This window comes from Chlorocebus sabaeus, chromosome 15, assembly GCF_047675955.1.
Source record: "Chlorocebus sabaeus isolate Y175 chromosome 15, mChlSab1.0.hap1, whole genome shotgun sequence".
Lineage (NCBI taxonomy): Eukaryota > Metazoa > Chordata > Mammalia > Primates > Cercopithecidae > Chlorocebus > Chlorocebus sabaeus.
Genome location: NC_132918.1, coordinates 40,441,892 through 40,464,679, shown reverse-complemented (window position 1 = coordinate 40,464,679; position 22,788 = coordinate 40,441,892). Strand labels below are relative to the sequence as shown.

Sequence of the window (22,788 nt, the reverse complement as noted above, 5' to 3'; positions counted from 1 at the left end):
GGCTCAAGCAATTCTTGCGCCTCAGCCTCCGAGTAGCTGAGATTACAGGCACGTACCACCATGCCTGGCTAATTTTTGTATTTTTAGTAGTAGAGATGGGATTTCGCCATGTTGGCCAGACTGGTCTCCAACTCCTGGCCTCAAGTTATCCACCTGCCTCGGCCTCCCAAGCTTTGGGATTACAGGCATGAGCCACTGCTCCTGTCCTTAAACTTTGTTTAAAAAAAGAAATAAAGCAATGGGCCAGATTGGTTTTGACACAGATTGAACAATTTAAACATTTATTGCCCAAAAGATTAATGAAGATCATGGGCCACTAATCCGCTTCAGACAAACTGTTAAACCAGATTTTAAAAAACTAAATTGAACATTTTCTAAATTTATACCCCTTGCCAAGTAAAAAAGAATACAACATACATTCCAAAATAAATTTAATATCAGAAATTCTGTGATGTTTTTGTTGCAATCCAAAAAGGCGAAAAGGTAAGATGTTGAGTTTTCCAAAAGTAAATTGTAAGGTGAGCATTTTATTCTTGGCTCTTCAGCTCTCTGTGGAAAGAAACAGTCCATTAACAGCCATAGACCTGCTAACTGTCTGTAACCCCTGCATCAGATCAGTGGTCAGTCATAGGCCCAGCCATAAGATTACACCTCTTCAGGGACAGTTCAGCCCTGCAGAGTCGATGAGGTTAAGTGGTAGGCATGGACACAGTGGTGGTTGTAAACAGCTGCTTACACCAAAGACTTGCCCTGAATGCGGGGCTGAGTGCCTGCTCACAGTTGGTCTTGTGACTGGCAAGTGTCCTGTTAGTGTGGTTGTAGGATGACAGGGGCCTCACAATTTCCAAAGAAAAATTATTCTGTAGGGGAGGAGCATTTTCTACTCTTCAGGACTTTGAGGAGGTCTACATCATCTGAGGCTCAGTACTGTCTTTGGTGAGCAGTTTGCAGGACTACGACCAGAGGAAATGCTGCAACCATTTGTTCTCTGCACCTGGGGGAAGAAAGTCTTTGCCCTGAAGTGTAGTAGCTAGTGATCTAATCAGCTACAGTTATGTGTCATATAAAGATGTTTTTGTCACTGACAAACTGCAACTATAATAGTGGTCCCATAAGCTTATAATGGAGCTGAAAAATTCCTATCGCCCAGTGGCATGATAGCCTTGTAACATCCTAGCACAACACATTACTCACTTGTTTGTAGTGATGCTATTTGTAAACAAACCTACTGTGCTGCCAGTCCTATAAAAGTCTAGCACAAAAGGCCAGGCGCAGTGACTCACGCCTGTAATCCCAGCACTTTGGGAGGCCACGGTGGGCGGATCACAAGGTCAGGAGATCAAGACCATCCTGGCTAACACGGCAAAACCCCGTCTCTACTAAAAATACAAAAAATTAGCCGGGCGTGGTGGTGGGTGCCTGTAGTCCCAGCTACTCAGGAGGCTAAGGCAGGAGAATGGTGTGAACCCGGGAGGTGGAGCTTGCAGTGAGCCAAGATCGCGCCACTGCACTCCAGCCTGGGCGACAGAGCGAGACTCTGTCTTTAATAATAAAAAAAAAAAAAAGTCAAGCACATACAATTATGTATAGTACATAATACTGGATAATTATAAATGACTGTTACTGGTTTATGTATTTACTCTACTATACTTGTTATTTTAGAGTGTACCCCTACTTTAGAAAGTTAACTGTAAAACGGCCTCGGGCATGCCCTTCAGGAGGAGTTCCAGAAGGCACTGTTACTGTAGGAGATGACAACTCCACATGTGTTATTGCCCCTGAACACCTTCCAGTGAGACAAGATGTGGAAGTGAAGACAGTGATATTGATGATCCTGATCCTGTGTAGGCTGGGGCTAATGTGTGGGTTTGTGTCTTTAAAAGTTAAAAAGAAATTAAATAGAGGAAAGCTTTTAAAGCAAGGATATAAAGAAAAAATATTTTTGTACAGCTGTACAATGTGTGTGAATGTGTTTTTTGTGTGTTGTTTTGAGACAGGGTCTCATTCTGTCACCCAGACTGGAGTGCAGTGGCACAATCTTGGCTCACTGCAACCTCTGCCTCCCAAGCTCAAGTGATCCTCCCACCTCAGCCTCCCAAGTACCTGGGATTACAGGCATGCACCACTGCACTCAGCTAATTTTTTTTACTTTTTGTAGAGACGGGGTCTCACTATGTTGCTCAGACTGGTCTTGAACTCCTGGGCTCAAGGGATCATCCCACCTCAACCTCCCAAAATGTTAGGATTATAGGCTTGTTCTTGGCCAATGTGTATTTTAAGCTAAGTGTTACTGTGAGTCAAAAAGTTATATAAAATTAAAAGTTTATAAATTTAAAAAGTTACAGTAAGCTAAAGTTAATTGATTATTAAAACAAGAAAAATATTTTTAGCACAGCCTAAGTGTAAAGTTCATAGTAGTGTATACTAATGCCCCTGGCCTTCATGTTCACTCATCACTCACTCATTGACTTGCCCAGAGCAACTTCCAGTCCCACAAACTCCATTCAAGTTAAGCATCCTATATGGGTGTACAATTTTTTATCTTTTATGCCATATTTTTACTGTACCTTTTCTATGTTACATATGTTTAGATAGACAAATACTTACCATTGCTTAGAGTATCAATACAGTAACATACTGTACAGGTTTGTAGCGTAGGAGCAATAGGCTATACCATCTAAGTTTGTGTAAGTACACTCTATGTTCACACAGTGAGGAAATCGTCTAGTGACACATTTCTCAGAACTTATCCCTGTTATGTGACGCATGGCTGTTCTTGAGCTGCTGCTTCATAGGCCACTCCTTCCCTCTATAATGCTCCATTTTGTTCTTGGAACCTCTCTAGTACTCCGCCAGCCCCAAACTTCATTTTACCGCTGGTATGTTGTGGAAATGATAAGTAAACCAGTTATTATGAATCCATCTTTCTGTTTTCTAGAGTTTTTAATACAGTTTCTGAACCACTGGTCCGTCCTTCTTTCCTGGAGGTATTGCAGTTTCTGGACCACTGGTCCTTCTTTCTTTTCAATGTTGCCACAAAATTATTGCTTATACCACTTTCCTGTCATGTCACTCACATCCTAAGAAGAGGGAGGCAGAGGCATGTGCTTAGTCTGTTATCTTAAATTGGAAGTTAGACAAGCACACTTCTAAAGGTTTTTTGTATTTTATAATATATGTATACATTTTGAGACAGGGTCTTGCCATGTTGCCTAGGCTGGAGTGCAATGACATGATCACTGCTCAAGTGATCCCCGACATCAGCCTCCCCAGTAGCTGGGACTATAGGCATGCACCACTATGCCCAGCTAATTTTTGTATTTTTTGTAGAGACAGGATTTTGCCATGTTGCCCAAGCTGGTCTCAAACTCCTGGGCTCAAGCAATCCACCCATCTTAGCCTCCTGAAGTGCTGGAACTACAGGCATGAGTCACTGCATCCAGCATATGTACGTATATATATATAACATGAATGTACAAATTAAAAGCATTTTACTTGGTTCACCTAAACCAGTTCCTCATATGGACACTAGAGGGTTCTAAAGATCTGGAGTATAGGAAAATTAATGAGGAATTCAAAATTTTAGAATATAACTGGAAAATATATTCACTCATTTAAAACTTGCCATTTTAATAGCCTAGATTACTGCTATTTATTTATTTATTTAGAGACAGGATCTTACACTGTTGTCCAGTCTGTCTTTTCTCATTGTCAAACTTAACCCTCTTTAGCCTTTTTCCATTAGACTTACTGCCACCGTCCTCCTAAACTTGTTCTGTGATAGTGATCTCTTATTGGTGCAAATGAATCACGTTCCAACAGTTTGTTTATAAGTCAACTATTTGCAAAGAGGACTGTGTTTTCCCATTGAAAGAATATTGTAAATTGTCATTGGTGTTGAGGTGAGCCTGTGAAACCCTTAAATGCAAAAACAGTATAGGCTCATTAAAAAAAAAAAAAAAAAAAAAAAAAAAGTTTAACTTAAAATTTTCAAGACACTGAGAAGCCACAGAAAATGTTTGCAAAAGATGTATCTGATAAAGAGGGATTATCGAAAATATACAAAGAAATCTTAAAACTCCACAGTAAGCAAACAACTTTATATATTAAAGTTGAAAATTCATTTAAAAATATGTAAAAGTTGTTTAATATATGAAGTTAAATTTGATTAAAAAATGGGCCAAAGACCTTAACAGACATCTCACCAAAGATGATATACAGACGGAAAATAACCACATGAAAAGATGCTCCGCATCAGACATCATCAGGGAAATGCAAATTAAAACGATAGTGAAATACCTATTTACAGCTATTAGAATGGCCAAAACAAAAAACACTGACAATATTAAATGCTAATGAGGATTGGGAGCAACAGGAACTCTCATTTATTGCTGGTGGGAATGCAAAATGGTACAGTCATTTTGGAAGACAGTTGGCAGTTTCTTACTAAACTAAGTATAGTTTATTACTATACTTTTAACATACAATCCAGCATGTCACTCCTTGGTATTTACCTAAAGGAGTGGAAAACTTAAGTCTACACAAAAACCTGCATACATTGATAGCAAACTTATTTATAACTGCCAAAACTTGGAAGCAACCAAGATGTCCTTTAATGAGTGAATAAACTGTGATACATCCAGACAATGGAATATATTTAGGATTTAAAAAACTGTGCCAACAAGCCATGAAAAGACAGAAAAAACTTAAATACATATTACTAACGGAAAGAAGCCAATCTGAAAAGGCTTCATACTGTATGGTTTCAACTACATAATATTCTGAAAAAGACAAAACTATGGAGACAATGAAAAGATCAGTAGCTGCCAGGTATTAGTGGGGAGCGTAAATATTTTAGGACAGGAAAAATATTCTGTATGATGCTGTAATGATGGATATGTGTCATTAAGCATGTTTCCAAATCCATAGACTATACAACACCAAGGGTGAACCCTAATGTAACCTATGGACTTTGATTATGATGTGTCAAGGCAGGTTCATCCTTTATAACAAATGTCACATTCTGGTGGGGGATGTTGATAGTAAGGGAGGCTATACATGCAGGGGGTATGTGTGAAATGTGTACTTTCTGCTCAATTTTGCTGTGAACCTACAACTCCCCAAAATTGTCTTTAAAAAACTATGTAGTTAAAAATTAATGCCAGAATAAGAAATAAGAAAATAGAATGAAAGTTCTTGTTGAAAGTTTGAATACTTTTTTTATTTTAGAAAAACCAGATTAAAATGAAGGAAAAAGTATGGGAAAATAATTTTTAGGAGATTCCCAAGGATGCTTTTTGTGCCTTAGATACTGATTCTTTATATAAGCTTATCTTCTCTTTTCCCTGGTATAAAATTCACCATTCTCAAGCTTAACCATGACTGAAGTAATCCAGCATTTACAAACAAAATGATGGAAGGGAAAGAAAGAAAACAGATTTTTCTAAGATCATTAAGCAAAAACTGGAAATGAGGAGCGAAAGAGAGAAAGGCATTATGGAGAAAGAGATATACATAAGAGGGACAGAGAAAGAGAGAAGGAAAGGGGGCAGTGAGGGAGAGACATTGCAATTAAGTGGGAGCCATCATCCAGGACACCACCACAGTTTCTTTTTTGAGGACTGAGTGGGAGAGTTGGGAATAAGTACTCTTGAAGTGAGAGGAACGGGTAACCAGGAATGGGTAACCCAGGGATTTACCCCAGAAGCAGTTGCAAATCAGGCACTATATGATTGGGAATATATCCACAAACCTTTTAGGACTTAAATTCTTTTTTAAAGTAAAGTCAGCTGTATTTTTTAGAGTCTCAGGCCTGGCAAAGCAGAGGTTTTTGCCTTTACACTATTGGGCAAAATTACTTCCAGGCACAGTTTTGTTTGACTATGTTCATTGAAGCTAAAGAGCAAATCCTAGAATTGTGATTTCACTGGAGAGAATCTTTGTGCCCACTCTGTTTTGTTTTTGCATCTTCTTCCCTCTTCCCAGCAGGAACATCTGGTCCCCATTTAGGGAAACTGAAGTCCCTAGCTTGTGGCTCTTCTCCCACTCCCCCAGTCATATCTGAGACAATACATTCACACTTTTTTTTTTTTTGAAACAGGGTCTTAGTTTGTCATCCAGGCTAGAGTGCAGTGGCATGATCATGGCTTAATACAGCCTCAACCTCCTGGGTTCAAGCGATTCTCCCACCTCAGCCCCCTGAGTGGCTGGAACTACAGGTACATGCCACCATGCCTGATTAAATTTTTTAAAAAAGTTATACACCAGGTGTGGTGGCTCATGCCTGTAATCCCAGCATTTTGGAAGGCCGGGGGAGGTGGATCACTTGAGGCTAGCTGTTGGAGACCAGCTCGGCCAACATGGCGAAACTCTCTCTCTCCTACAAAGTACAAAAAAAATTAGCTGGGCATGGTGGTGCGGATCTATAATTCCAGCTATTTGGGAGGCTGAGGCAAGAAAATCACTTCAACCTAGGAAACGGAGGTTGCAGTGAGCTGAGATCATGCCATTGCGCTCCAGCCTGGGCAACAAGCAAGACTGTCTCAAAAAATAACTTTTTTTTTTTTTTTTTTTTTTTTTAGACACAGGGTCTCATCATGTTGCTCAGGTTGCTCTTAAACTCCTTGGTTCAAGTGATCCTCCCTTCTCTGGCTCCCAAAGTGCTGTGATTACAGGTGTGAGCCACCATGCCTGGCTCATAGTTTATTGATTGAAATAACACATTTAGATCACAAAGTTCAAGCAGACATTTGGATTTTAAACACTGCAATGAAAAACTTTTTCAAGGAATTTCAAATGGACAGTTTGGTAATATTAATGGTGGTAGAGAAGCAATCAGCCTTGGGCATAGAAGTAGGACCAGCTTCATAATTTGCAGTGCCCAATGCAAAATGAAAATGTGAAGTTCTTTGTTCAAAATTATTAAGAATGTCAAAGCTGTGACAACAGAGCATTAAACCAACTACAGGGTCCTGTGTGACTGCATAGGTCACATACCCATAATGCCAACCCTGCATAGAAGGTACTAAAATTCCACCTCCCTCTGACCTATAAGAAGCTCTTTAGTTTGTTTCCGGACATCCCCCTATTCCCTAGAAGAGGAAGAGGTAGTGGCCAATCACACCAAGACTGGCTCTGGGTTAGGAGCCACTAAGAACTGAGGAGATTTTTGTTTTCTACTTCTCTATTTTTTCTTTGTAAATTTTTATTTCTTATTTTAAATTTTTTTTTTTTTTGAGATGGAGTCTCGCTCTGTTGCCCAGGCAGGAGTGGTGCAGTGGCGCGATCTCCACTCACTGCAAGCTCCGCCTCCCGGGTTCACGCCATTCTCCTACCTCAGCCTCCCATGTAGCTGGGACTACAGGCGCCCGCCACCTCGCCCGGCTAATTTTTGTATTTTTAGTAGAGACGGGGTTTCACCATGTTAGCCAGGGTGGTCTCGATCTCCTGACCTCGTGATCCGCCCTCGTGATCCGCCCGTCTCGACCTCCCAAAGTGCTGGGATTGCAAGCATGAGCCACCGAGCCTGGCCTTTTTTTTTTTTTCTTTTCTTTTTTTAAGACAAGGTCTTGTACTGTAACCCAGGCTAGAGTGCAGTGGTGTGATCATGGCTCATTGTGGCTTCGAACTCCCTGACTCAAACGATCCTCTTGCCTCAACCTCCTCAGTAGCTGAGACTACAGGTGTGCACCACCATGCCTGGCTAATTTTTGTATTTTTTGTACAGACAGGGTTTTATCATGTTGCCCAAGCTGGCCGCCTTGAACTCCTGGGTTCAAGTGATCCTCCCCTCTGCAGTATCCCAAAGTGCTGCGATTACAGGCATGAGCTACTGCGCCTGACCTATTTGGTATTTTTTTTTAAGATGGGGTCTTGCTCTGTCACCCAGGCTTGAGTGCAGTGGTACAGTCATGGCTCACTGTGGCCTCAAACACCTGGGCTCAAGCAATTCTGCCACCTCAGCCTCCCAAGTAGCTGGGACCACAGGTGCGTGCCGACATGCTCAGCTATCTTTTTTTCCTTATTACCAAAATAACATATGTTCAACAGGAAATATAACCAAGCAAAACATTTTGATCCATGTCTTCCTTTTTATGTACTTTAAAAAATACACAAATAATAAAGTGATAACACTTTACTGTTTCATAATTCAATTTTTTAACACTCTGTTAAGGACTTTATTTTTCATTGAATTCTAAAACATTGATTTACTTTTTGAATAAGTATTACATGACAACAGCACAAAATTTTAAAATGCAAAAGTTACTTATGCAATAAGAATAACTTCTCTCCCGATTTTGTTCCCGAGCCACTCTGTTCCCTGTTCTCCTCTCAGGAATCAACCAAGATGATACAGAGCTCTAAGCTAGGGTTCTTGGTTTGCAAACAAAATGTGTGGTAGCTCATAGAGTCAAAGGAAAAGATGAAGAATGAGGCCCTGGAGAATATAATACCCAGAGTAGTTTGGGGTCTAGAACTTTCGTTAGGGTTCTTCTATTAGAATTAATCAGCTTCAATACCTTTTGGCTTTGGACACAGGTACACCTCCGGTGGGAATGTTTTGAGTACCTCAAGTGGTAGTCCCAAGACTGTGTGCAATGGGGTCTTGCTGGTCCCCTGAAGAGAAACTGAGGTACCATTACCAGAAGAAGGAATAGATGCTGAGAAAAACCTGTATTCACTTTATTATTATTATTACTATATTTTTATTATGAAGAAGCCACCACAAGATAATTGAGCTTGCTAATCAATTTTTGTATGGGGTATCTTATTTCTTACTTTTGATACTGAAATGGACACACTCAGCCTCCCAAAGTGCTGGGTTTACAGGCATGAGCCACCACTCCCAACCACTTTCACTATTTTCTGACTTGTTGAATTCCTTCCCGAGATGGTATCAAGAGCCTGGACAACAACCAGGGTAAGGATCCCACCAGTGTTTCGAGATCTTCCCTAGCTCACCAGTATCAATACTACCGTGCCATCTTAGTGCCAGAGTTTTGCTTTTTGTTTATAATCATGTTGGTACCAATTTACAGGTTATGTTAAATGGCAATAATCGTTCTGTGTCTGTTCTTGTACTTATGTCTAATTTTAAAAATAAATTATGAAGATAAAACACCTTCTTTATAGTCTTGCTAAAACGATTAAACTTAAAAGTGTCTAGTCCTCTAGATGTAACTACTAATTTACAGAGAATACACAGGACAGAGATATATATTAATGTACACCATGGCAGGACACGGTGGCTCATGCCTGTATTCCTAGAACTTTGGGAGGCCAAGGTGGGAGGATCACTTGAGGCCAAGAATTTGAGAACAGCCTGAGCAACATAGCAAGACTCCATCTTTATTTAAAAAAAAAAAAAAAAAAAAGGCAGGTCGTGGTGGTCCCAGCTACTTGAGTGGCTAAGGTGGGAGAATCCCTTGAGCCCAGGTGGTAGAGGTTGCAGTGAGCCAAGATGGCGCCACTGCACTCTAGCCTGGGCAACAGAGCGAGACCCTGTCTCAAAAAAAAAAAAAAAAAAAAAAAAAAAAGGACGGTATATGAGTTTGTAATCAGCAGCAAAACCCACAAACACATGGTTTCTTCAGCAAATAAGTCACAAGGGAAAAAGAGACAAAGAGGCAGGGCAGGTTGGGAGATATATAGATAAAAGAAATTGCAAAAGGAAAAAAAAAAAGATATTTAATTTTGTTAAGCTCAGACCAAAAAAAGGTCACTGTGCTACCCACAAAACACCAAACACTCCTTTTCTTGGTCACGAAGAGGGACTGCTGCTGCTTTAACAATTAGACCCGAGGAAAGGAAAATACCTGAGTAGCCTGAGCTGTATAAGGTATACAAATTTTTTTTTTTTTTTTTAGAGACAGAGTCTTGCTCTGTCACCCAGGTTGGAGTGCCATGGCACAATCTCGGCTCACTGCAAGCTTTGCCTCCTGGGTTCATGCCATTCTCCTGCCTCAGCCTCCCGAGCAGCTGGGACTATAGGTGCCCGCCACCACGCCCGGCTAATTTTTTGTATTTTTAGTAGAGATAGGGTTTCACCCTGTTAGCCAGGATGGTCTCAATTTCCTGACCTTGTGATCTGCCCATCTCGGCCTCCCAAAGTGCTGGGATTACAGGCATGAGCCACTGTGCCTGGCAAGGTATGCAAAATTTATCAGGTCCAGGGAAACAGGAGTATGGAACTTCAGTCACACCACCCCTGATGCCTGGGGGCAATTGTTTAAAGACATTTTATGGCTAGCTGTATCACCCATTATCTTATTTTTTTGAGACGAGGTCTCACTCTGTCACTCAGGCTGAAGTGCAGTGGAGCCATCAGGGTTCACTGCAGCCTCGACCTTCCTGGCTCAGGTGATCCTCCCACCTCAGTCTCCTGAGTAACTGGGACTATAGGTGTGTGCCACCATACCCAGCTAATTTTCAAATTTTTTGTAGAGGCAAGGTTTCATCATGTTGCCCAGGCTGGTCTCCTAGGCAGACAGAGTGAGACTATGTCTCAAAAAAAAAAAAAAAAAAAAAATCTATTTTTACTGGAAAGGGGTTCTGATCCAGACCCCAAGAGACAGTTTTTGGATCTCACTGAAGAAAGGATTGGGGGCAAGTCTATGGAGTAAAGTGAAAGCAAGTTTATTAAGAAAGTAAAGGAATACAAGTATGGCTACTGCATATACAGAGCAGCCCTGAGGGCTGCTGATTGGCTATTTTTATGGTTATTTCTTGATTATATGCTAAACAAGGGGTGAATTATTCATGAGTTTTCTGGGGAAAAGGGCAAGACTCCTTTTCAACCATATAGGGTAGTTTCCAGATGTTGCCATGGCATTTGTAAACATTCACTGCGCTGATGGGGGTGTCCTTTAGCATGCTAGTGTGTTAAATTAGCATATAATAAGCAGTAAAGGAGATAGCATGCAAATATATTATAATTAGCATATAATGAGCAGTGAGGACGACCAGAGGTCACTTTTGTGCTATCTTGGTTTTGGCTTCTTTACTGTATCTTGTTTTATCAGCTGGGTCTTTGTGACCTGAATCTTGTGCTGACCTCCTATCTCATCCTGTGACTAAGAATGCCTAACCTCCTGGCAATGCAGCCCAGCAGGTATCTGCCTCATTTTACTTAGTCCCTACTCAAGATGAAGTCACTCTGGATTGAAAACCTCTGATAATAGAATCACTCAGCACCCCAGCTTCATTTTCCAAATCATCCAATCAAGCCTCAGATCCTAACACCTCCTTATTGAGTCTTCTCATGGTTTCCCGTGGTGTGCGTTCCCCTGTCTTAGTCCATCTTGGGCTGCGATAACAGAATAACTGAGACTGGGTAATTAATAAAGACATAGATTTATTTCTTATAGTTCTGGAGGCTGAAAATTCCAAGATCAAGGGCTCCACATCTTATGGGGGCTTTGTGTTCTGTCGTCCAATGGAGGAAGGTAAATGTGCAGGAGAGTGCAAAAGTGAAAGAGCAAAAAACAGAAATCGAAGCCTTAAGCCCTTTCATAATTGGCATTAATCCATTCAAGCCCTTTCATAAATGGCATTAATCCATTCGTGAGGGTGGACCCCTCCCATAGGCCCCATCTCCCAACACTGTTACATTGGGCATTAAATTTCCAACACATGCTTTTCGGGGGACATATTCAAACCATAGCATCCCTCTTGCTGCAATTAATAATAAACAAAATTGTTCAATTACTGGCGTGTTCCTGGTCTTAAAAGTTTTTGACTTGTCCTAAAAGACACATCAACCAATGACAATGTATAAATTTAATTTTGATTCTTATTTTAACAAATGAACAGTAGGAAAGTAAGTAGTTATTGAGACATTTGAACACTAATACTAAGCAATTACTATTTTTTAAAGGTGAGATAATGATACTGTGGTCATTTTTTTTCCAAATAATAGTTCTTTTATAGAGATATGTGCTTAAATAATTGTAAGCCAGGCATAGTTGCCTGTGCCTGTATTCCTAACCACTTGGGAAGCTGAGGCAGGATTGCTTGAGCCCAGGGGTGTGAGGCTGCAGTGAGCTATCACCATGCCACTGCACTTCAGCCTGGGTGACAGTGAGACCGTGTTTAAATATATATAGAGAGATGAAATGATATGACGTCTGAGATTTGCTTCCAAATATGCCCAGGAAGGGAAGAAGTGTTTAGAGATATAGACAAATCAAGAACGTCAAAATGTTAGTAACTGTTAAAGCTTGGTAAGGTAGTTACTCTATTTTTGTATAATATACGTTTGGAATTGTTCAAAGGTTTCTTAAAACTTATGTTTAATATTCTTTTAGGAGAAAGCAATATTGTAAGATCAAAGAAAAGGCCATAAACAGGGGACTCTTAAAAATTTCAGCATTACCATTCTGAGGGTCAGGAGTCTCCTCCCTCCTATCCGCCAACACTTGAATCAGGGCTGTCAAGTAGGTGTTCCCAAGTGTCTCAGGCAGATAAATGGATAAATTGCAAAACTGGATATAGAACTCAAATCTGCCTCATACATGGGCCCTGTGACACCCCACCAGCTCCTTTGCTCCCTCTCTTCCTTTCTCATGCCGTCCCAGAGTCTCGCACACCACCAAGATGGCGGTGAGTCAGGACAGTGAAACAGGTCGGCTCTTCACTCCAGGAGTGTGCGCAGGCGCCGGGCCGCGCAGGCGCATTACTGCTCCCCTCCCCCGACCTTGGCTGATCGCGCCTGCGCAGTGGGGAGCAGCTCGCGCCTGGGCTTTGGGCTGGCTGCAGTCTTAGTCTGAGGGCGGCCGAAGCGGCTGGCTCAATTAAGATGAGGCTTCTGCTGCTTCTCCTAGTGGTGGCGTCGGCGATGGTCCGGAGCGAGGCCTCGGCCAATCTGGGCGGCGTGCCCAGCAAGAGATTAAAGATGCAGTACGCCACGGGGCCGCTGCTCAAGTTCCAGATTTGGTGAGTATGTGCAGTGGGCCCCGGCCACCCCGCCGCGCCTGTGCTCGGCGCCGCTGGGTACGCGAGGCCCCGGCTTCGCGGCCTAGCTGGCTGCATCTTCCTTCGCTGGCCTCGCAGAATGGTGCGGGCGCCCTTCCACAGCCAGCCTTCTCGCTGGCCCTTTTAGAGCGGTCAGGCCGCCCTCCTTTTCCAGGTACAACTGCTCACTTGATTTTTGCCTCCTAGAACAGTGGGAGTGGGGAAAGAGGGCGCGAGAAGGTTAAACGCTGAAAGGCGAAGACGGGGGGGGACACCTGTTAGTACGGAGGACCTGTCGGCGGCGTCACGCCATAGCCACCCCGACTGCCTGCGGAGATGGGGATGAGTAGGCGCCGCGTCAGCGGAGGAGCGCCAAGCATTTGTCACTCAGTTCACTTTTCCTGCCTTCTTTTCCGGGGTTATGTTGGGCGGCTTCGCTGCCTGGCTAGGTGAAGGTTAATTCGGGTCGTTGGAGAGGATCCGGGAGTGACAGACGCCGTTTTTCTCCAGGACTTGCTGGGGGGACTGTTCAGTTTGCGAATGGGGCGTCTGACAGCTGGAGGGCGTGGAGGGGAGGTCTGGGGATGCTGGTTCTGTTTGCCATTTCCAAAGTGTCAGGAAAGGAGCACGTTGTTCTTCTAAACTTTGACAGTTCGCTCACATTCATGCCTCACCTGCCTCCCAGGAGTTGCCTGCTCTGGCATCTCGTTCTACCTTTCAGTTGTCTTGTGTATTCCCAGAAGAGATCTCGGCAGTTTTCGACAGGGTTCTTTAAATGATTTTGTTTTTAACCTAATCGCTAGGAACAGGGCAATGATGCATTTTATACGGTAAGTGAGGTTGCGGGTGGGGATTGAAAAGCTCCAAAGATTCGGAAAAAGACACCAAAACTGTAAAATTATAGAAATGAGAATCTTACACCCCCAAAGATGACATTTTCTCAGGATAAACTGACCATGCCAGGATAGCCAGATTAGTAAATCATCACAGTCGTGATACATTGGAATGCTGGTGTTGGCCATCATTCACTTAAACCCTTCTTTTAAGAACTTCATGTATTAGTATATTAAAGTTTAGATTTTCTACTTCTCCAACTAGCATTTTGCTTACTCACTGAAGACCAAGCAAATCTTTAAAATAATTTTTAAAAATCAGTTTAAGGTGATGTTTGAGTTAGAAAATAAGATGGTGAGACTTTATTTTTGGAGTAAAAACTAAAAACATTGCAAATTTCTCCTGAGTAAAAACAAACAAGGCCTGGCGCTCTGGCTCATGCCTGTAATCCCAGCACTTTAGGAGGCCGAAGCTGGCGGATCACTTGAGGTCGGGAGTTCGAGACCACCGGCGTTCGAGACCAGCCTGACCAACATGGAGAAACCCCGTCTCTACTGAAAATATAAAAATTAGCCTGGCGTGGTGGCGCATGCCTGTAATCCCAGCCACTTGGGAGGCTGAGGCAGGAGAATTGCTAGAACCCGGGAAGCGGAGGTTGCAGTGAGCCAAGATCGCGACATTGCACTCCAGCCTGGGCAACAAGAGGGAAACTCCGTCTCAAAAAAAGAAGCAAAAAACTTCCCTGTACAGTGTACTATGTGCCTGGAATATATCATCTTTCATGTAATACTGCAAATGGGAGGATGGTTTAACCATTAACTTTTTTCCTTAATTTTTAAATTAGAAGGTAGTAATCATTTTACCAACCTAAAGATTGTTAAGGGTTGCGATACTTACAGATTTAAGTAGTTTAAAAACTGCAGTTTTCAAATTATATAATTTTTCTGTATCCTACTTTATCTCTTGGTTGCATTTTTGCTTTTCCAAAATATGACTTGTACATTTGCTTGTTTTGGAACACTTGTCACAATGATTTACCAGGTGTATCTTCCACCAGGGCTATTCATAGCAAGGTTTTCAAAATGTGTAAACAAACGTAGGGAAGGGCATTCAGTCCTTCAAATTAAACTTAAAGAAAAAGAAGTAGTAAGTATTTCTCTTGAACTTTTGATACTTTGTTTTTCTTTGTTTTTAAGTACAGACCTGTCCCAAAAGCCTAATAATTTTCTTTTACAGTCACCCTCAGCATGTTATATAACAAAAATACTTCCATTTTAAAAATTATTTTTATTTTTATTTTTCTGACACTATCCACCAGAGATCATTTTTTTAAATCTGTAGATGGGAAATAACTTTATTAATATGACCCACCAAATACATATCACCTTAGCTTGTTGTTTGTTGCTTTTCCCCCCATAGATTAATCTGTTTGTGGTAAAGTGAATATTGGGTTTCTGGTTTTGCTAGAATCTTTTGACATTAATTTGCAAGTCTGTTTGAGAAAGGACAGGAAGCTAATACGTTTGAGGATAAACGTGAGAATTTTAAAATTCCATTTGAAGTCAGCATTATAAAATGCAGTTTTTCATTAATTACCACTGCTAATAGTCAAAAGAGAACTATTTTACCTTCATTTCAACTGACTTTTTCCCCTCATATTGATCATGAGTACTTTATCAAAAATAACTATACCTCAATATCTCACCTGGTAATTGTACCACTTTTGCAATTGTTAGTCAACAAAATAGCAACACAGTGCTGAGAGATCAAGCTTGTAGAGTAACTTACCTATTCTCATTTTTTTTCCTTTCTTTCTTCCTTTTTTTTTTTTTTTTTTTTCTGAGACAGAGTCTTTCTGTGTCACCCAGGCTGGAGTGCAGTGGCATGATCACAGAACCTTGACTTCCTGAGCTCTGATGATCCTCCCACCACAGCCTCCCAAGTAGCTGGGACTGTAGACGCGCACCACTACGCCCGGCTAATTTTCGTATTTTTTGTAGAGACCTGGTCTTGCCATGTTGCCCAGGCTGTGTGTAATACCTGCTATATGCCAGGAACTAAATATGCTAAAGATGTAACCATCTCAAGAACCTACCAGACTGGCATAGTATTACTTGTGTATCTGAGTCTTTGGTTTATTATATCGATTGAGCAATATAATTAGATACTTTTGATTATATTGGCTTCATACTTGGAAAAAATTTATTCCGCCTATTTGGATGTTTAACATTTAACATAGAAAAAGGAAGTTCTCCAATCAGAGCTTAAAATTCCGTTGTTTTTGAGACAGAGTGTTGCTCTGTCGCCCAGGCTGGAGTGCAGTGGTTGGATTTCAGCTCACTGCAACCTCTGCCTCCTGGGCTCAAGCGATTCTCCTGCCTCAGCCTCACAAGTAGCTGTGATTTAACATGTAATCAAATCTATAGCATTGAATTAGTTGCAGTTTAAAGAGATTATTGGCTACAACCCATTACAGTTAATATTTACTTGAACATTTGACAATTGAATTGCTGAGAATAGTAGATTAAATGAAATTGAGATTTCAAAACATAAGTAGAATATGGCAGGATTTTCAAAGTTTTGTTAATTTGAGAATCTACTGCTGTAATTTTAGGACAGCCAACTTCTAAATATAGTTTTAAGAGGTAAATGAAAAACTGTTACACAAACAGATTTGGATGTTGATAGACATCAAGATTAGTAGTAAAATGCTGAATTGGAGAAATTGTGAGTTACAGAGATCATATTGGTTACTTTACTGTAGACTTGATATTTGCATATTCAACAGATATTGGAGCACTTACTCTGTGCAGGCACTTTGCTTCCTGCAGAGAATTCAATTCAGTGCTCTCATGGACTTCACAGCAAGAGCAGATGCAGCCATTAATCCATGTACTGACCACACACATAAAATTCAATTTGTGTTAAGTGCTGTGAAGAAAGATTATGTATGTGGTGGTATGAGAGATAGCTAGTCGGGATCAGGGAAGGTTTCTATGAGGAAATGAACTTTGAACTGAGATTCGAAGGATAGGATTTATTTGGCGAGAACTTTCCAGGCAATGGGAATAACACGTGCAGTGTTCTTATAGTAGGAAAGACCACAGTTTTACCAGAGAAGCCTAAGCCTACTGATCTCAGAGACCTAAAAGAAGGTGCCGTTAAGAGCTTGAGGGTCTGGCAGGCCATGCTTAACAAAGACCGTTTGGTTTCCTTGTGGAAAAGACATTCCAGGAGTCAAAGAATAGATGGGAAACCATTTAGGGTGGCTTTTGGAGTTGTCCAGGCAAGAGATGATGGAACTTGGAAAAGAAAGGAGGTGGTAGAAATAGAAAGAGGCGTATTTGAAAGATCTTTATGTGGTAAATTTAACAGCTCTTAATGATGAATTATATGTTTGTGGGGAAAAAGAGGTGGCATGAAGTGAGAGATGTCAAAGATGATTCCTGAGTTCTGTGGTGACGTTACACCATTCACTGGAATGATAATTAAAATAAATGAGTTCTATGAATGTTTTTGGTGGGAGGGAAGGAATATTGACAAGCAGCCTGGAATTGGTGAGGAAAAAATTTTGTTGCGTAGGTTTTAGCATGAACTGCTGATAAATCAAGTCCTGTAGTGATGGGGACATATTTTAAGTTTTTGTTTATGCCTTTTTTTTTTTTTTTTTTTTTTTTTTTGGCTACTTGTCATTCACCTCAAAGGTTAGAGAGAACTCCACCAAGAGATACAGAGAAGAAGCTTTACAAACTAAGGGAAGAGCATATGCAAATGAAGCCTGACTTATCATATGGGGGTGGGGACAGGAAATGAGGAAAGCTGAAGTCCCCTGATCAGTTTAAAACACCTAGCTCAGTTTATATGTTGCTGTTTGTCAATTAATTGCTTATTATTGTTATTTTCATTATTGTCTTTTTTTTTTTTTTTTTAAGACGGAGTCTCCCCTCTGTCTCGCAGGCTGGAGTGCAGTGGTGTGGTCTTGGCTCACTGCATGCTCTGCCTGCTGGGTTCACTCCATTCTCCTGCCTCACCCTCCCGAGTAGCTGGGACTACAGGCACCCGCCACCACACCCGGCTAATTTTTTGTATTTTTAGTAGAGATGGGGTTTCACCGTGTTAGCCAGAATAGTCTCAATCTCCTGACCTCGTGATCCGCCTGCTTCGGCCTTCCAAAGTGCTGGGATTACAGGCGTGAACCACCGCACCCGGCCTCATTATTAATAGTGTTTAATGCTATGATGAGATCTTTGTTAAATAAGCCTTTGAAAACTTTCCTCTCAGCTTTAAAAAACGTGAAAATAGCTGGTTATGAAAATAATACATTTTAGTTATAAAAATAAGTAAAAGGAAGACAGTTAAAAATCCTGTATAATACAGTAGTACGTGTCTATATAGTCTTCTTCAAAATTCTATATAGACACGTACTATGTGAAATAATTTTACATAAATCAATTCATAGTTATATGCTTTTTTAAAAATTTGCTTCTCACCCTCACTTGTTTTCATGTCAGTAAATACAGATTTGCATCAACAGGCATAATATTTATTGGTTAACATTTATGTTGGCCCAATTTTTTTACAAAATTACTTTGCCAAGATGAATATGGTGTACTTGTCCAATTGTTTCCATGAAATAAATGCGTAAAAGCAAAATGTTAATACAAAAGGTATAACATTTTAAATATTGACATAGTTGAATTAGTTAATACTCCTACTGGAAGATCATAAGGTGGGTTGTGTCACACGCATCCATGTGAAGAGACCACCAAACAGGCTTTGTGTGAGCAACAAGGCTGTTTATTTCACCTGGGTGCAGGCAGGCTGAGTCCGAAAAGAGAGTCAGCAAAGGGTGGTGGGATTATCATTAATTCTTACAGGTTTTGGGATAGGCGGTGGAGTTAGGAGCAATGTTTTGCCGGCAGTGGGTGGATCTCACAAAGTACCTTCTCAAGGGTGGGGAGAATTACAAAGAACCTTCTTAAGAGTGGGGGAGATTACAAAGTACATTGATCAGTTAGGGTGGGGCGGAAACAAATCACAATGGTGGAATGTCATCAGTTAAAGCTATTTTCACTTCTTCTGTAGATCTTCAGTTGCTTCAGGCCATCTAGATGTATACATGCAGGTCACAGGGGATATGATGGCTTAGCTTGGACTCAGAGGTCTGACAGGTTGAGTTTTTAAAATTTTTCTATTTTGTTCCACTATAATCAGAGAATGACGTTTACTGTTTCTGCTTATTGGGTTTTCTTTGTGACCTAACAAACATGGTCAGTTTTTGTGAATGTTTTGTGGGCTGCAGAAATAAGGTATTTTCTATAGGAAAAAAGCTTTGATCTGTCTATTAAGATTCATCTATAATGATACTATTCAGATCTGTAATTTTAATTTTTTTCTGTCACATTACTTTTTCTCTTTAAGGCCTCGATAGATTTTTTAAGAAAACTTTGGTAAAAAACGCATAACATTCAATTTATTATTTTAATCTCTTCTGCGTGCACAGTTCATTAGTGTTAAGCATATTTGTATTATTGTGCAACAGAGCTTTAGAATTTTTTCATCTTGCAACACCTAAACTCTGTATCCACTAAACATTAATTCTCCCTCTCTTCTTCCTCCCAGCCCTTGGCAACCACTTTTCTACTCTCACTTTTTATTATTTGGATCACTTTATGAGTGGAATCATACAGTATTTGTCCTTTTGGCACTGGCTTATTTTGCTTAATATAATGTCCTTGAGTTTCATCCATGTTACAGCAAACGGCAGGATTTCCTTTTTTAAGGCAGCACAATAGTCCATTCAAATCTATATACCACACTTTGTTTATCCATTCATTGATGGGCATCTGGGTTGCTTCCACCTCTTGATTATTGTGAATAATACTGTGATCAACATGGTGTGCAAATGTATCTTCAAGATCCTGCTTTGAATTATTTTGAATATATACACAGAAGTGGGATTGCTGGGTTATATGGTAATTCCATTTTCCAGGAACCTCCGTATTGTTTTTCTTTTTTTTGAGACGGAGTCTCGCTCTGTCGCCCATTCTGGAGTGCAGTGGCGCAGTCTCAGCTCACTGCAAGCTCTGCCTCCTGGGTTCACGCCATTCTCCTGCCTCACCCTCCCAAGTAGCTGGGACTACAGGTGTCCGCCACCACGCTCGGCTAATTTTTTTTTTTTTTCATATTTTTAGTAGAGACGGGGTTTCACCATGTTCGCCAGGATGGTCTCGATCTCCTGACCTCGTGATCCGCCCACCTCGGCCTCCCAAAGTGCTGGGATTACAGGCATGAGCCACCGCGCCTGGCTTCATATTGTTTTTCATAATGGCTGTACCATTTTATATTCCCACCAACAATGTATAAGGGTTTCAATCTCTCTGAATCACCAATGCTTGTTACTTTCTGTTCTCTTAATAGTGGCCATTCTAATGGCCCTAATTGCGAGGGCCCCAAAATATGTTTTAAATCTGCTTTTTGGTTTTGAGTTTCCTTGTAGTTCTTCCGCATCTCTTTTATCATCCTTTTCTTCTGCCTGTTGCAGAATGTTTTTGGATGTAGGTGCTTATTTTGAATCTTTGATTACTGTTTCTGCTTTTTTTTTTTTTTTAAAGTGACAGAGGTCTTGCTGTAAGTCCTGGGCTCAAACAATCCTCTTGCCTCATCCTCCCCAGTAACTAGGACTACAGGTATATACCACTACACCTGGCTCATTTTTTGAACTTTTTGTAGACACCGGAGTCTCACTGTGTTGCTGAGGCTGGTTTCAAACTCCTGGCCTCACGATCCTCCCTCCACTACCTCCCAAACAGCTGGGATTACAGACATGAACTACTGCTTTTTTGTTTTGTGACATTTTCTCCATAGTCCCTCAGGTTGTTTTTTTTTCTTTTTTCTCCTTTCTCCAGCGAGACAACAGAAACAGCTTTAGGTATTAACTAACTGTACCTTCATTAGAATGTTGCTGGTGCCAAAAAGGCATAGATTTTTGTCTGTTTTGCTTTAGATTGTATCTCTAAGGCCTAGAATAGTAGCTGTCATCAGTTAATATTAAAAAATGAGCACACCCTGTCGTAGTCAACTGTTGTTGGCCTTGTAATAACCTATCCTACACATTCCCTCCCCCACTTACTAAATCCCTAATGCATATAAATTGACAGTTGCCAATACAGTTTCTTTTTGGTAGGTTTTACCTGGTTTGCCTCTGCTTCAGCTTGGTAGCTGTTATAAAAATTTAGAATGTAAAAATTTGGAAGATACAGATATGTATAAAAGAAGATGAAAATCCTGTCATTCGGCCGGGCGCGGTGGCTCAAGCCTGTAATCCCAGCACTTTGGAAGGCCAAGACGGGCGGATCACGAGGTCAGGAGATCGAGACCATCCTGGCTAACACGGTGAAACCCCGTCTCTACTTAAAAAAAATACAAAAAACTAGCTGGGCGTGGTGGCGGGCGCCTGTAGTCCCAGCTACTCGGGAGGCTGAGGCAGGAGAATGGCGTAAACCCGGGAGGCGGAGCTTGCAGTGAGCCGAGATCCCGCCACTGCACTCCAGCCTGGGCGACAGAGCGAGACTCTGTCTCAAAAAAAAAAAAAAAAAAAGAAAATCCTGTCATCCAATAACTTCATAGCATTTTATTATATAAAAGCAGTGCATTTAAAAAACTTCTCCGTCTAGGGGTGGTGGCCCATGCCTATAATCCCAGCACTTTGGGATGTGGGTGGATCACCTCAGGTCAAGAGTTCAAGACCAGCCTAGCCAACATGGTGAAACCACATCTCTACTAAAAATACAGTTAGCCGGGTGTGGTGGCACACGACTGTAGTCCCAGCCACTTGGGAGGCCGAGGCAGGAGAATCGTTTGAATCTGGGAGGCAGAGGTTGCAGTGAGCCAAGATCACACCACTGCACTCCAGTCTGGGTAACAGAGCAAGACTCTGTCTCAAAAAAAAAAAAAAAACAAAAAACTCTTCTCCATTGAGACAAGTTGTATGGACATTGTTTAAGCTATTTGTAGATATTATTAGTGTTTTCTGAAGAAGTTGTACCAGTTTATACTGTTCCTACAACTAACAGCATTTGGTGTTTGGTATGATTGGTGTATAAAACCTGTAGATACTTATTTTTATTTTTTGTTTATGTTTTTTATTCTTGTTTTTGAGACGGAGTCTAGCTCTGTCACCCAGGCTGGAGTACAGTGGCATGATCTCGGCTCACTGCAACCTCTGCCTCCCGGGTTCAAGTGATTCTCCTGCCTCAGCCTCCCAAGTAGCTGGGACGACAGGCATGTGCCACCACGCCTGGTTAATTTTTGTATTTTTAGTAGAGATGGGGTTTCACTGTGTTGGTCAGGCTGGTCTGAATCTCCTGACCTCATGATCTGCCCGCCTTGGCCTCCCAAAGTGCTGGGATTAGAAGCATAAACCACTGTGCCCAGCCTATTTATTTATTTTTTTGAGACAGAGTCTCACTCTGTCAGCCAGGCTGGAGTGCAGTGGCATAATCCCGGCTCACTGCAACCTCTCCTTCCCAGGTTCAAGTGATTCTCGTGCCTCAATTTCCTGAGTAGCTGGGACTACAAGCGTATGCCACCATGTCCACCTAATTTTTGTATTTTTAGTAAAGACGGGGTTTCACCATGCTGGCCAGGGTGGTCATGAACTCAGGTGATCTGCCAACCTCATCCTCCCAAAGTGCTGGGATTACAGGCGTGAGCAACTCTGCCCAGACAGAGCTGTAGATATTTAGCATATACAACTTGATGTGTTCGGAGATAATTATACACATGAAACCATCAAACCAGCATTTGGTGTTATAATAGTACTGATGCTACTAATAAAAACATTTGTGGTAAGTGAAAAATAGAGGCCTATAATTACTTTGTGTTTCTTTTATTATTAGTGAGTCTAAATTTATTATTAAATGTGTTCTGATATATAGCTTTTTCTGTGATTTGGCTGGTCATAACTATTGCCTCTTTTTAAAAATTGAGGCGTTTGTTCTT

At 41.2% G+C, this 22,788-nt stretch overlaps 1 protein-coding gene and 1 long non-coding RNA gene across 2 annotated transcripts in view; one reads left to right on the top strand and one right to left on the bottom strand.

Annotated features, from left to right (window-relative positions):
• Nucleotides 1-414: 414 nt before the first annotated feature.
• LOC103241479 (uncharacterized) lies at nucleotides 415-12,615 on the bottom strand. The gene is made up of 2 exons (XR_500444.3): nucleotides 12,374-12,615; nucleotides 415-549 (listed from the first exon to the last, which is right to left on the bottom strand). It is a non-coding gene; the product is annotated as an uncharacterized lncRNA (long non-coding RNA).
• A 97-nt stretch (nucleotides 12,616-12,712) lies between these two features.
• Nucleotides 12,713-22,788, top strand: part of SELENOT (selenoprotein T) — a 34,194-nt gene continuing 24,118 nt past the window's right edge. The window contains exon 1 of the mRNA XM_008008730.3: nucleotides 12,713-12,933. Within this exon, the coding sequence (XP_008006921.2) occupies nucleotides 12,797-12,933 (137 nt within the window). The 5' untranslated portion in view covers nucleotides 12,713-12,796. The remainder of the gene's footprint in view (nucleotides 12,934-22,788) is intronic.